Genomic DNA, 15626 nt, shown 5'->3' on the forward strand with positions numbered 1-15626 from the left:
ATTGTGTAGCAATAAATGTAAAATGGAAATGTCTTATTCTAGGCCATATTTATCACAGAAACACGTTCATACTCCTATTTGCCAGGTTGTCTGATGGGGGTGATTATAAAAGGGCATGCAGCCACAGTGATAGGCTGTTAAGCAGTGATTGGTTTGTTGGCTGCTTCCTGCATAGGTGAAAGGGTCATAGATGTACAGTAGAATGTATGAGAGGCAGCTGCTACTGGAGTTACAGTTCTTAGAAAATGTAAAATATTGTTTGTATTGTTGAGACCCCTGGAACAGGCAGACAATGTATTTACATATTCTCTGTTAGGATCATAGATTATAAAATAAAACTTAGAATAAACTATTAGTTGTGTTCAGTAAAAATCATAATGTGAGGGCTTACTTAAGTTTTCAGAAAGCACTCTTAAGTGAGCCCTAACACTAAAGTTTTTTATGAATGGCCGTAAGTCAAACAGACAAACGTTTCAGTGAGTCTGTGAAATAGTTCTGCAAAATGTCAGCCAGCTTTTTGATCTATGTCAGGTGTCAGGTGAAAAATATTATGACGATACCCCTGCTTTTCATAGTCTTATGTTACAAATGTGTTCACTTGTACAGGAAAGTAAGGTGTGAGTGCATACAAGTGCTCCCTCTACTGCTATAGAAAGGAGTGTACAACAGAAAGGGTTTTCTGCATTTAAAAGTACAATGTAAAACTATGACATATATTTTAATACAGGGTGATTATAGAATTGGCTATTTTGTTTCTGTTGTGGACAAAACAATACTGCCAGCAATAAAACATGGAGGTACCAAACAATGGGCAAATGCCCTTAGCCAGGGTGACTTACAGTTGTTACAAGATACCACATTATTTTTACATACAATTACATTATTTTTTATACATTATTTTTACATACAATTACATTATTTTTTATACATTATTTTTACATACAATTACCCATTTATACAGTTGGGTTACTGGAGCAATCTAGGTAAAGTACCTTGCTCAAGGGTACAGCAGCAGTGTCCCCCACCTGGGATTGAGTCCACGACCCTCCGGTCAAGAGTTCAGAGCCCTAACCACTACTCCACACTGCTGCCCCAGCAGTGTTGTAGCCTAGGCTCAGAAGCATTAAATGCCACCATTCATCTCTCTATGGGGTTTCCTTGTCGAGAAAACAGAAAACAGCAGAAAGCTGGATTTCAGCAATCCACACTATATGTTGATTATTATGGAAAGAATCAAAGATTTTTCAAAGTTTAAATCAGACATGATGGTGGGCTCATGACTAATCAAACCATAACTTAGGCTGCAACAGAAACTTCGGTCCATTGTGCCACCTGTCTTTAAGGAGTTACTATAGGTTTATTCCTCTTGTGCCTTTGCATTTGTCTCACATTGGGCTCAATGGTTTCAGAAGACAGTGATAACATTCACAATAACATTCTTAGCAGGTTTGGAGTAAGCTGTATCACCCAGCGCAGCCTGACAGGGAGTTCAAGTGCCCATACCCTTTAACAAATATTGTAGTCAATTGTGTCAATAAGACAATAAGAACCGTGTCAAGAGTCAATGTTGTTTAGTGTTGCCTACAAGATAATTGTGTGTTGTACAGATACCTCTTTTTTTTAAAAGCTTTTTGTAATTTTGTGCAATGGAAACACACCCAAACTGTTGAAAACTTTAGAGGCCTGAACATGACCACTCTGTGGTGTTTCTTACAAGTTGTGTGGCATTTCCTGTGGCATTTCATAAACATTTAATTAAACAATTAATAAATAAGAACGGGTGAAGCTGAGTAGAGTGCAGAGATCTAAATAACACTCCCATTGCATGGCAGTTTGATCCATTCCTGGTTTTTCAATGAGTTTAAGAAGACTTGCCTGAGCTTGTTACCTATACACTGTGGCTAATCAAGCTCGTAGTAAAACCTGGCATGGGTGAAACTGCTATGCAATAGGAATCATATTTCCAGAGTATTGGGTTCACATATGTCCAGTCTTAACAATCTATTAAAGAATGGATTTATAGAATATGTTTTTAAACCAGGGTTGTGTAATTGGACTAATGCATAATGACTTAAACCTCTGTAGCCTGGGATTTCACGTTCATATCTAGTCATAGAGGAAATAAAATGAGATGTTTTCAACTCTATTAGTGGATAGTAGTCTGCATCACAACACCAGCATATAGTAGCTCACAGTGGTTGCCCTTGGCTGAAAGGCCTGACAAAGCACAGAAGCTGAATTTCCTAATAGAAAAGAAGTAAAACAGACACCGTATAGAGTCAGCGTTGTATGCTCAACTATAAAGGTGGAGCCAACATGATAAGATGTAGTTTAATAACTTTCTCTACTCATATCAAGTGAAATGTTAGGCAGTGTTGGGAGAGCATGGTATAGCCTGTGTATTACCAGTGTTGGGTAAGACTGCACCCAAGTAGGAGTTAGTGTAAATCTACAATATGAACTCTACCCAACCCATTACATTACCATAAGAAACCAATGCTATAATAATGAATGAAAAACATTCTGCAATAATTATTTTGAAATGAAATGTTTCAACTCAAAGTTAAAGATTTGCATTAAACTAATTTAGCTGTATGTACCTTCCTTAGTTGACAATTTGAAGTTGACACGAGGGGAGTTGGTCAAAATTTCCGGTTTAGAATCCTCATATATAACTGACTCTAAAATAGTTTCCTGTGCTCCCAAACACAAACTTTTCATCTACTGCCATAAGTGCTAATTTCATTCAGAAAAAAGCAAAAGCTTTTGAATGTGTTAAGTCTTTCCTGTTATTTCAAGCTGAACGTATGCACAGAATGTAATGATGAATGACTGAGGTGACTTGTACAGAGCTGTCATCAAGTCATTTTATTATTTTATAGGTTTGTACCCTGGGGAACTGAAGATTATTAACTGACTTTGTCTGGAAAATGGTTGCAGCCAAAACAAACATCTTAAATATACCTCCTTATAGCACAAAACACCTGTTTGGTTGCCTTCCAGTACTGTGTAGGAAAAGATGTTCCTCTGAACTGTCTTCGTCTTTTTTTGCTTTCAGGATGCCTTTGTGGAGCTATATGGAAGTCAGAGGGGTTCGATGTCCAACTACTCCTGGCCTTCTCTGAAGACTGCCCTCCGTCTGGCTGCTTTGGGTGCTGCTGGCATCACCATTGGTGCTTATTTTGTGCAGAAATGAAATGAAGAAGTCTTTCCTTTGGGTTTGAAGCGCAACAGTTAAAAATAATACTGCCTTTAAGTGTGGATTCTACATCAGCCTAAATAGCAAATACAGTAAAACAGCACACCTCTTTCTTCAGGGGAGACATGGCACAAAGCTTTTAAAACAATGTCTTGAACACAATGACACAACATTTATGATTTTTTTTTTTAGGGTTCCTTTTGCAACTACAGTACACAGTTTTTACAAGTGATGTTGCTATAGCACAGGGGGATACATGCATATGCCTCAATCAATATATTGCTTTTTTTACTTTGCCTTTTTTAGGATCAACATTTTAGAAAAGCACCATTTAAACAATGTAGTATATACTCCTGGCTCCCAGGGGTGTGTGTGTGTGTGTTTCTGTATATGTGTGTTTTGTGTGTGTGTGTGGTGGGTTGCTACTTATCTTGTTATCAGAATGCAGGCTGTTAAGGTCATGGGACTGAGCTACTTATCCACTTGTTTGATCAGACACAATTCTTCCCAGAGGAGTAAGTTAGATATAACAGAGTCATTAAATGGTTTGTATCAGATTTGGTAATCAGTAATGCTCCTAATTTTGAATTGTAAAGACCATTACTAAAGTTTCAATGATAGACATGCTGTAGATGTGTTAGCATTCCAGCTTTTGAGCTGCTTTCTTGTGTTTTGTTTTGTTTTAAATAAGGACTTCTTTCTAGAATGCTTCTTGATAATGAAGCAAAGTATTAACTATGTGGTAGTTATTACTTTTCTTTACTATAGAGCTCCTCATCCAACATATTCAGTTTATTTTGCTTTCCACTGAAACAGCTTGAACCAGCTTGAAAAACACAAAATTACTATTAACCCATTGCTGCCCAAAAAGCTGAACTGGAGCTTGAGCATTCTTGAGAGAAAGCAGCATTGAAGGAGAAACAGGGTTAGGTCAGTCACGTATGTTCCACAGAGGAAAATGACACAGATTAGGGACTGAAAGCTCTTCGAACTGAATTGAGTTTCACTTCGAGGACAGCATGTAAATACAGTATAAGCACCTGAAGACTGAGGGTATTTAGAACGCTAGCAACAGGAGCAGTGAGTAGCAGTGATTTCTGTAGGAGAGGAAGACATGTTAAAGTGACAGATCCATACATTGTGTGGATCCAGTTACAGTTAAGGATCGAAATGGCACCTCTTCACAAGCAGTTTATGGGAAAGTTACATCAACCATAGTGGAGGTAAACATTTTAACAGATGGTGTAACCGAAGTAACATGAACCATGTATTTCTAAAGCAAAACACAGAGAGACGGGTATTGATGTTTGAAAGGCTGGAGGACAGTACGGATGCAGCAGGTATAGCTGAAGTACACAAGTGTCTGTTTGAGCTAATAAGACATACTTCTATCATCTGTCCCTCAATGCACCTGAATACATCAGTCACATTCCTCCGAGACAGTGAGGTTTAACAGACAGGTTTAACAGACAGGGAACCAGCTACTGATTAAAGAAATATGAAGCAAGGCTTTTCATAGATGAAAGATTTCGTTCATTAGTGAACATAGTGTTCAGTGAAGTGACCTGGGGGCCCTTGTTTGGTAAAAGTCCAAATAACGCTCATGTTAATTCAGTCAAAGCCATGTTGAAGGTTTATTCACATTCCACAGGTGTTCTCAATCTCTTTTCTTTTTACTCCCAAGTTACCAAACCTGTCTGGCTTGAAGCTGCAAACCATTTGGGTGTATGCATGTGTGGGGGAGGGGGAGGGGGAGGTAATAATCAACTGGTCACTTTTTTAAATTGTTTTTCAACATTGAGGAATTAACTAATACCCAATAGAAAGTAGCCATTTTAATATGGTACTGTTAAGATTAGAGGTAAGGCCGGGCTAGGATTGCCCAGTTAATGCAGCTAGTAGATAGACAGGATCACTTCAGAATTTAGATTTTTTTTTACTTTAACAGTAATACAGGGAAAAAAGACCTTATAATATGAACCATAGTATATTTGCATACTTGTACTCATAATTTTACAATTCACAATTTCTTTAGTTCTTTTATCCAAGCTTTTACTTTTCAGTTCTTCACCATGCTTCCCTGTACTTTTCCATGCATTCATTTCATGCTGCTACCATGATAAAGCACAGTAGACTTTTATACTCCTGCCTGATTTGAATGTTCAAAGCAAGAGAAAGAGGACCTTAAGCCAAATTTGGTGAAACTGGATTCCTCGCTTGTATTTGGTAAATGATTACTCTTAAAAGACCATAATAATAAGTCATCACCATCACTTGAATGACCCCGGTTAATGAGAAATGTTTGTATTTCCTTAACTAATTAATTCTTCTTGTTTTTATTCACTTTGTTTAATTTTCCATTTCAGTCATTGCATCCTGGGGACTTTTTAAAACTCAGAAGTATGAGGCACACCTGTGGTCTCAACACAGCTCTCAGAATCATGGCCAACATGGCGTGGAGAATCTAAATATCACTGTCACTCAGATCATTATAAGAAGGACATCTTGTGAAAATGTGCATCTCTAACTATGGGAATTTTGTATTTTAAAGTAAGTAAAAGGCCAGAATTGATTCTATTTTAATAGTTCAAAAGTGGGGGTATTGAGATCCTCCTCTGCAGATCAATTGAATAGATCTCATTCAGCTCCACTGATACCACTAGGGTGCTTTAAACTTGGGAGTTTTAAAATGTCCCCAGTATGTGAAGACTGAACATTATATAAAGTGAATCTAAACAACCCTAATAAGCTGCTTTTTAGGGCACATTTCTCTGCTGTCCTGACATTTTTTTTATTAGTTGTATAATTAATAAAATGGTATAATTTTTACTGGCATTTAAGGGGTTAAAAAGGAGTGTGAACCATGAATTAAGCCAGCACACATCTCATATATATATATATATATATAGACACACACACACACACAGATAGTGGACAAAAAAATGGAAACACCAATGTAAAGTCACTTAATAGGGCGTTGGACCACTATGGTATCCCGCTCTGTGGAGTTCTCAGCGGACCGTTTTTGAAGAAACTAGCTGCTCGCGCCCCAGTTTGAAATTTGCAGTCAATTGATCTGCAGTTGCTCGCCTGTTTTGCCTTGCACTTCGAATTAATGCACAGATATCACGATCCTGGAGTATGCGCTTCCGCCTGCTGTTGCCCTTTGCTGATGATGTCTTTCCCTCAGAGTTCCATTCCGACATCACCTTAGACACCGTTGCTCGTGAAACATCAGCAAGTTGAGCTGTCTTGGTCACTGAAGCTCCAGCCAAATGCGCCCCAACAATCACCCCTCTTTCAAAGTCACTGAGGTCTCCTCTTGCAGCCATGCTAGCCATAATTATAGGCATCCAGGCCTGGCCAGCATTTTTATACATGACCCTAAGCATGCTGCGATGTTATTTGCTTAATTAACGCATGAGCCACACCTGTGTGGAAGCCCTTGCTTTCAATATACTTGGTGTCCCTCATTTACCCATGTTTCTATTTTTTGTCCACTACCTGTATATATATAGTGCTCACCCTTTATAACGCTATAGTGGGGAGCCATAGTTACAAGACCGTGCTATTTGTGTTCTGCCTTATAACGAGTATAAAAGGGCTACTGTAATGGCATTATGGAGCAAATGGGAGCCACGACCCTACCGTGTTATAACCGATTCTGCACTATAACAGGGCGCGTTATAATGGGTGACCACTGTATGTGTGTATATATATATATATATATATATATATATTTAAGCTTCTACCTGGTTCTTCAGTGTGTGTCCTTAAAATATTTACCTGCAGAGAGAAAAGTGTTTTAGTAAAGCTGCAATGTTAGATTCAGCTTATTTATGACTTTATGTAAGCAGTCGTGTGTGTGTGTTTTTTTTTGTATATACATTAAAGAGTAATCCTGAATAAAATACAAATACCCCCCCCCCCCCCCTCGAAAAAAGAAGAAAAATGTGCTCTAGTTAACGTTTACAACTGCTATTTGTAAAGGCTGCTTAGAAAAAAGGAAAAAATATACATGTTATGTGATCTTAAAATGTGCTTGTAATTATAGATTCATATTTATTATTAGGTACCCAATGTAAAGTAATTAATATATGTCTCCAGTTAGGCATTTTAATGGAGGCTATGGGAAAGAAGTCAGCATTACAGTGCAGAAGGAGTTAGGTACATTGTGGCCCTCCCCAGTCGCACTATTAAATACTCTTGCTGCTGCTAAACTAGTACCAGTATGATAACATAGCTTTGTGGATATAAAACAGAACTATTTGTAAAAAAACAAGTAGAAAAAAGCTTTTTTTTTTTTTTTTTTAAAGCTGCTTCTGAAAAAATACAGCATATACTGCCATTTATGGACCAAACTCTCCAACTACCATTAGGAGCTATGTATTAAGAAAAATGCTGCAATTTTTGTATACTAACCATGTGAGACTGACACAAGGCAACTCTTTACACATACTGTATTATGTGCTGCATTTTCTTAGGAAGGGGACCTTTAGGGTGCATTTTGTTCTGGCAAACTGCACAAGGATTGCGAAAAACTGATGGAACAAGAACTCCAAATATGCAGTCAATGGGACCTTTCATTGAGGAATGAATTTTAATCTAAGATGATTTCTGATTAAGTAGCAATAGCTATATATATGTTCTGCAGAGATTTAAAGACTGCTGAAAGACCTGTGCATCGCTTCATCTCACCCGGATCTCACTTTGCACCTTAATCCATAGTACAAAGGATCTTCAATGCTTACAGACAGGTGGACTTCTGAATTACTAATTTTTATTATTATGGTTGGTTTCTCTTCTAAAAGGGATCATGCATGTGGACTGTGGTTTGAGTTATGAAAACTTACTGATAATGGTGATTTCAGGCCCAGCGCCTTTACTACACCAGGAGTATAGAACTGTTTCAACAGAATAAACGTGAAGGTCATTTGATGAAGGAAAGACCAATAACAAGAGTCCTTGTAAACTGGCCTCCTCTGGACAAGAGGTAGTTGGGGTTCTCCCACAGAAAGCAAGATAACGAGTGGAGCCTCATGCTGTGTTTTAGTTACCTTTCAGAACTTCAGGTGAAATACAGTATGTATTTCAACATGTTTGTAAAGAGCATCTAGGAAATGTTGGATGGTACCTTCTTCCTTGTGTTTTTCAGAGGCTGACTAGTTTTTCGTGGTATTTTACCACCATGGTATTCCTTTTTTCTAACATTTTTTTTATTTTATAGTATTTCTTCTTCAATTGGGATATATACTACTGTATGTTGCCACAGCCTGTCAACCATTTTCAGGTGGTGCTGGCCTTTAAGTATAGCATCACTCCTGCTGGACTTTGTATCCTACAGAGCTATTTTTGTATTTATTTGTTACATTTTTTAGACAAGGATATCTGCTTGGCTGAAGCCCTCTTGTTTCCAAGCAGGGACTTAAGTAGCACAAAGTCCAAAAAGAATTCCTGAAAAGATGAAGTACTAATTCACACAATACAACACCATCAAACTAAGGTATACAGTAACCAACAGAGAAATACTAGGCTGTATGTAAAGCATGTGTGTTAACACCATTTGCACAAGTTGTCCTGTTTGAAAAAGTCAGGGTACCAGATTGAGACCAGACTTAAACTGTGTGTGCAACTTTTGAATCAGAGAGTATATCTGTTGATTTTTTTGGTATACGACAAGCTGACCACACAGACTAAGCACTCCAGTTCAGAAACGTGACAAATGCTTTCTGTTAGTTAATGATATCCAATGTAAACTTCGTTCAGATCTCACAGTGACGGGTGCTTGGATCATAAAGCGTTTACCCACTGTGAACCTTCTGTCTCACTCAATATCAATCCCTATTTACCTACTTCTGTATGTTATTTATGCGGTTAATGATGTTTCTATTTTTTAGTGCACAGTCAGTAATATTTTAATAGTGCTTTTAAAAGATATGCAGTTACTATTAGATACACACCTTGCCCCTGTATCCTGACTTTCAATGACCATGTTTTTTTTGTTTGTTTTTAATATTCATGTTGTGTCAGCGTCTTCTTAACTAGAAAATGTGTCTTCGGCAATCTGATCATAATTTTTAGTTGTTGTCTGTTTTATTTATCTTGAAGCACATCAGAAATTGTTGGATTATGTGTTATCGACTTTAATAAGCTAATACAAATTATGAGTTTCAATGAAACAAAACTTTCAAAATGTGAAATTGGTTTCATATTAAAAATGACTATTTAATTTAAATATTACACAAAAAACTCATTGATGGCAATGAATGATAAAGAATACCAAATTTTCCCACAAAGGTGAATGCATTTTCTCTCAAAACTGAAATCCTTCTTGGCAGCACTTAGAATATCAATGTAACAATATCAAGGCATTTCTCAAATAAACATCATGTTTTAAAATATAAAATATAAAGTCCACTCTCCATAAAAAAAGCTTAGTACTTTTATATTACACTGATATTTTATATTTATATTTGTACTTATATTTATAATATTCAAACTGATTTTGGAAAGGTTTTTGAACTATACCAGTAGATATTAAATACTAGTTAGTCACTGGTTCTGTTATGGTAGCATGTGACCAACAGTCTATTTTTTTCTGCCAAAACTGTGAACTGAAGGCTGGGCTGCTAAGAAGTTCTTTGGTACCAACCAGACGAATCTGTGCTCTTTCAGAAAATGTTTATGTGCTACAAATCCTGGATTCCTTTTTGATAAGTGGTTTAAAATTGTAATAACAAAAAATGTAAAAAGTCTATTAAAGGTTTGTGAAGAGTTTTTTTAAAGCCTTAACAAAAATGAGACTATCATTGTGCTAAGGTGACATATTATTAAAAGAGCTTCTAGTTAAAATTTAACTTTTTCTGAGTTAAGCAGAATGGTGTTTGAAATACAGTACTTGCTTTCAAAAAGAGAATTAAGTTTGGTTGTAAAAATACTGCTTAAGGTGAAATTATGATTTATGATGGTTGTATTGAAGGTGTAAGGATATTTTGACTGATTCCAGCTAGAAAATGATAAATTATATTTGACCCTCCCAGAGTACTTTGTTGTATTTTGTTGGGCACAGAGATTTGTCTAGAAAGGCCGCTACACATCAAGTGATGATATCTGGATGATCTTTAGTGAATGTACTATTCCAGTTTGTGCTGATTATATCACACGTAGGGAAGATAAAGAAAGCGTGTGTCTATAGATTAAATCCTTTCTTCACACGCATATTTTTTGTGTATTTATGAATTCATCGAAGGCAGAATTAACAATATATCATACTAATTTACAGATTAGTACACAAATGCTAGTTTATGCAATAAATATTTACAAAAGCAAAATCATATATTTGAGTTGTTTTTTTATCCGGAGGTTGCCAACATTTATGAAATGGTAAGAAAATGGAATCCGTCGATCAGGTTACAGGCTTTATGTATAAGAACAGGTTAAGTTTTAAAAGTCCTTTGGATAGCATAGGTCAAGATTTTTTGTGTGTCTTGTCAGTTCATCTTCTCAATACGACCAGAGATGTTTGGCCCATTAGGAGTCTGGAAATCGTGTTAATCCACATAGCCCCACTGTAGAAGGAATTTCCAGGGTGGAAACCACAATAACGGTTTCGCTTAGCTGGTTCATCATTTGTATATTGTTATGTAATTGCAGTGTAAGGACCACAGTAATGTTTTGCAATCAAAGACAAAATAGGTTACATCTTGTGACATTCATGTGACAGCAGCAATAGCAGATTTACTGTCAATACTGTGAAATATAGGCACAGCCCACCTTCCCTCACAGTGAGTTTTAAATTCAGACTTGGCAGGACCAACGAGAAATCGGTCAACTTACAAGACCATCCAGGACTAGTGTTTCTCAAATGACAATGGTTTTGCTTCTTATAGGCAAGCATAGTACAATTCAATAATACTAAAAAAAATCATAATATACTTAATAATTTCAAAATGATCCTTGTATTATAGACGGGTACATAACACACCTACCAACCAAAATGCAGTGTAGCACCCTAAAGCTATACCAATGTCTGTAAAACCACCTGGATAAATGTGGTTAGAATTATTTTTTATTTTTTCAAAGGCTTGATTATTGCACCTAAAATAAGGGTTGACTTTACACTTCTAAAATGGGATGCACACTGCAGGTTACAGGGAGTAAAAACAATCGCTAACAGTTGACTAATGTTTGGAAAAAACTCTTGATACCTGTAGAGCTAACAAACCCAACCCAAGCATATTTTGTACAGTACGTGAAGTTCTGTTTTGAGATGAAAGTACATCACTTAAAATACAGTCCCACATTTCTGGAAGGTTCAAGCAGGATTTGTAAATACGGTATATGTGTTCTGCCTATAGGTGTTATTTTGTACCAACAACCACCCAATATTTCACTCCAATCTATTCATTTTAATAAGCGTTGTAAGTTTTAGAGACTCTTTAGAATGTATTATGTGTAAGAAATTGAACTGTTTGCATGAGCAAGAAAAAAATAATATGTGCATTTTGCAAAGGCTAAGATTGCAGTTAACATGGAAGACTTGTTTAAAATCATGTTTTATTGTTGCAGCTCTTCTGGCCATTTTTTTGTTTTGTTTTGTTTGTTGTAACTTCTTTGCTCAATAAATATAGATCAATATAATTAAACAGATTGTATGTTACTGAATTGTGGCTTATTGGTCATGAAATAACAAAAATGTCTTGCATATCATTGGTCACTGTCAATAACAAATCAGCTGCTTCCCCTATTGACTGACATGCTTTCAGCCAGTAACCAAGACACTTCTGGGGCAAAATGATGAAAGAACTGAAGCATTAACAGACTTCCTGGAAGACAAGTCCAGCAAACTGAGAACAGAGTAGTACCAGATTAAAATACATGTTTACTGTAACATTTGTTTCTTTAAAAACTGCACTTTTGAGACCTATGTAGCTAATGGAAGTACACAATGAGTAGAATTACTTTAAGTCCTTAAACCATATTGCATACTGACCCCAGCTAAACAAACAGCTATACTCTTATGAAAATCTACTGTTGGTAATAGTTGGCGTCGCTTTATAGGGACGACTCGGGAGAAGGAAAAATATCCCTAATAAGCGGCTGTCCCGACTAAATGAGAGGCAGTTGAGATGACCTTAGTCACACTTTTTTGATTCTTAATGAAAAGAAAAAGAATGAAATCACATCACAGCATGATTAAATGTTGAATACATAATTCAAAATACGAGTCAATGTTTTTTTTTTTTTTTTATTCCTAAACAAACTATTCGCACCTGCGATGTTGACACGCCAACAAACATGAGTGTAGCCAAGTAGCAAACCATATACAAATGTACTTGTAATATCATATCTTACAGAAATTTGAAATCCAGTTGCAGTTTCTACAAAAGACAGCTTCGAATTAGGGCCCTGTTCACAAAAAACGTGTTTAAATAAACGTGTATGCCTGAATCCAGATTAGTTTCATGATCACCAAGCTTGGTTTAATCCACCAAAACAGACTCAAGTACTCAAACATTTTGGCTACTGCCTTCATCAGACGGGTGGCCTGTCATTAGATTCAAGGGGAAAGGTGTGAAAGACATTATTATTATTATTATTATTATTATTATTATTATTATTATTATTATTATTATTATTATTATTATTATTATTATTACACTATGTAACACAATTTTTGTTCCTGGGTAGTAAGTGTTATTTCCTAGTTGCTTATGCCTCAAAAGTATAGAAAATGGCTATTATTCCCCACAAACTTTGCTTTTGTGACCAGGACAGTGATATTTTGAAATTTACCTATTTCCAATGAGAAAACGGGCGAATTTGTGTCTTCTCGTTCACATAAAGTCAGAAAAAAACAACATATGAATCCAAATTAACATGTATTTATACTAAAGTAATACAAAAATGACTACAAAAGATTTAGAAGTGAGTAGTTTTTCGAGATTTACGATTATACTGTAAATCACTTTCACGAATCAGCCCCCAAATGTAGTCTCCCATCATGTTCTCGTTATATTGTCCTTGGTAGCGGCGTTCAAAGTCCAGTATATCCTGGTGGAAGCGCTCGCCTTGCTCCTCCGAGTACGCTCCCATGTTCTCCTTGAATTTATCAAGATGAGCATCAAGGATATGGACTTTGAGGGACATCCTACAGCCCATTGTGCCGTAGTTCTTCACCAGAGTCTCAACCAGCTCTACATAGTTTTCGGCCTTGTGATTGCCCAGGAAGCCCCGAACCATTGCGACAAAGGTGTTCCAAGCCGCTTTCTCCTTACTAGTGAGCTTCTTGGGGAATTCATTGCACTCCAGGATCTTCTTTATCAGTGGTCCGACGAAGACACCGGCTTTGACCTTTGCCTCAGACAGCTTAGGGAAGAAGTCTTGAAGGTACTTGAAGGCTGCCGACTCCTTATCTAGAGCTCTGACAAAGTATTTCATGAGGCCCAATTTGATGTGCAGTGGTGGCATCAGCACCTTCCGAGGGTCCACCAGTGGCTCCCACTTGACGTTGTTCCTCCCCACAGAGAACTCGGTCCGCTGTGGCCAGTCCCGCCTGTGGTAGTGCGCCTTGGTGTCCCTGCTGTCCCAAAGGCAAAGATAGCAGGGAAACTTGGTAAAACCGCCTTGGAGACCCATCAGGAATGCCACCATTTTGAAGTCTCCTATGACCTTGATGCCATCTCAGAAAAATGCAGATATGTATCCACTTAGGCAGCTGGAACTAAACTGAACTGGTGGGCTTAAGTCCCCTGTATTTATACTACTATTTATATTACTGGAAAGTTCTAGAAAGTTCTAGAAGTTACTCCAAGTTTACTCAGCACTGAATCTATCTGGAATGTTCTGGAAAATAGGTAAATTTCAAAATATCACTGTCCTGGTCACAAAAGCAAAGTTTGTGGGGAATAATAGCCATTTTCTATACTTTTGAGGCATAAGCAATTAGGAAATAACACTTACTACCCAGGAACCAAAAAAAAAAAAAAATGTGTTACACGGTGTTATTATTGTTATTATTATTATTATACATGGTGAATGTTCATTTTCCTATAAACATCAGTGTTTTACAGTCTTATTATACACAATGGTAGTGTGAGATCCATCTGTATGGTTGATGATAAAACTGCTAACCTCAATTTTTAAAAGCAAACTTCCACAAGTACATGAACACAGCAAAACATTGTCAGTACCAAAACAACAACTGCCAGCAGATTGAAAGTTTTATCTGCAGAAGACAGGAGACATTTGTGAAAAAGGAGACTAATGCAAGGAAAACAATTAGCGACATAAATTTAGCAAAGGATGCTGGGCAGTTTAGACTGATGGCCCTCAGAAAGCAGAGGCTCTTGAGTGACTTGGACATCATCCGACTCCACCCTCAAAAAAAGCACAGTACATTTTCTACTCTGATGCTTTGTAATAATGCATGTCGTTTTGCCACCCACATATAAAATAAAAGTGACACGTTTAAAATGAATTGTTTAGAAGTAAACTTGTTTTACATGTTATTCTTTCTCAACTGTTAAAAATGAACACTGCAGGTCAATTGCGGACGAGAAAATCCTGCAAATCTGTACTAACTTAATCCTGATTGCAGTGTACCAAACAGATGATCCTGGTAATTGGTTTAACTGATTGGAACAAGTGAAATAAGTTTGACCGTTAATGAGGACTAACCTACAGCTATGGCCAAAGGGTTTACATCACCCTGTAGAATTAACAAATTTTGCGTCATAAAGTCAGATGAAATTTGCTGAATAATGTTGTGTTAATCTATTCAATTACTTACAGCTTTGTAGTTTTCCATATACTTAAAGGAAAACTGACAACATTTTCTAAATGAGGCATTTTGAAATCTACCTACTTTTTTGTAATTTTTTTGATTACATGGTTTTAAATAAAAGATCTAATTTTTTTTTTTTTATGTCTCAATCCAAAAATTATAGGTGATGCAAACCTTTTGGCAATAGCTGTATAAACCCTTCAGTGTCAGATAACTATTTAAAGGGATCCCTGTACAAAAGAAAGACACATTTTTATTACATCAGTGTGATTCACGCAAACATATTTCAGTAAAAAATAAATCTAATTTCATGTATTTTTGTGCACATTTCAAACTGGCGATCATACTTTTAAGCTGCGGACACTGCTGCATAGGCACAGAGAAGTTTGATTTCGTGATAATGGCCCATTAGTTGTTTATAGTTAAGGCATATAAACTGACATTTTATTGCGTTAAACTGAAAACAGTATCAAAGATATATGATTAAAAAGTGTATTTTTTTTTAAGTATTAATTAAATTAGGGAAGTGCTTCCCCCGTTCACCTGCTTTCTTCCACAGCAATATGTAAGCAGCTACTTCTAACTAATAGAAGATCAATCTTTTCTACAGCTGACCAATCAGATCAACGTTCTAGGACTACA

General features: G+C 36.6%; 1 protein-coding gene across 1 annotated transcript in view; it reads left to right on the forward strand.

Annotated features, from left to right (window-relative positions):
- Positions 1-11844, forward strand: part of LOC117399761 (apoptosis regulator Bcl-2-like) — a 116351-nt gene extending 104507 nt beyond the window's left edge. Inside the window, exon 2 of the mRNA XM_033999129.3 lies at positions 3059-11844. Within this exon, the coding sequence (XP_033855020.1) occupies positions 3059-3196 (138 nt within the window). The 3' untranslated portion in view covers positions 3197-11844. The remainder of the gene's footprint in view (positions 1-3058) is intronic.
- Positions 11845-15626: the final 3782 nt, after the last annotated feature.

This window comes from Acipenser ruthenus, chromosome 4, assembly GCF_902713425.1.
Source record: "Acipenser ruthenus chromosome 4, fAciRut3.2 maternal haplotype, whole genome shotgun sequence".
Classification (NCBI taxonomy): Eukaryota; Metazoa; Chordata; class Actinopteri; order Acipenseriformes; family Acipenseridae; genus Acipenser; species Acipenser ruthenus.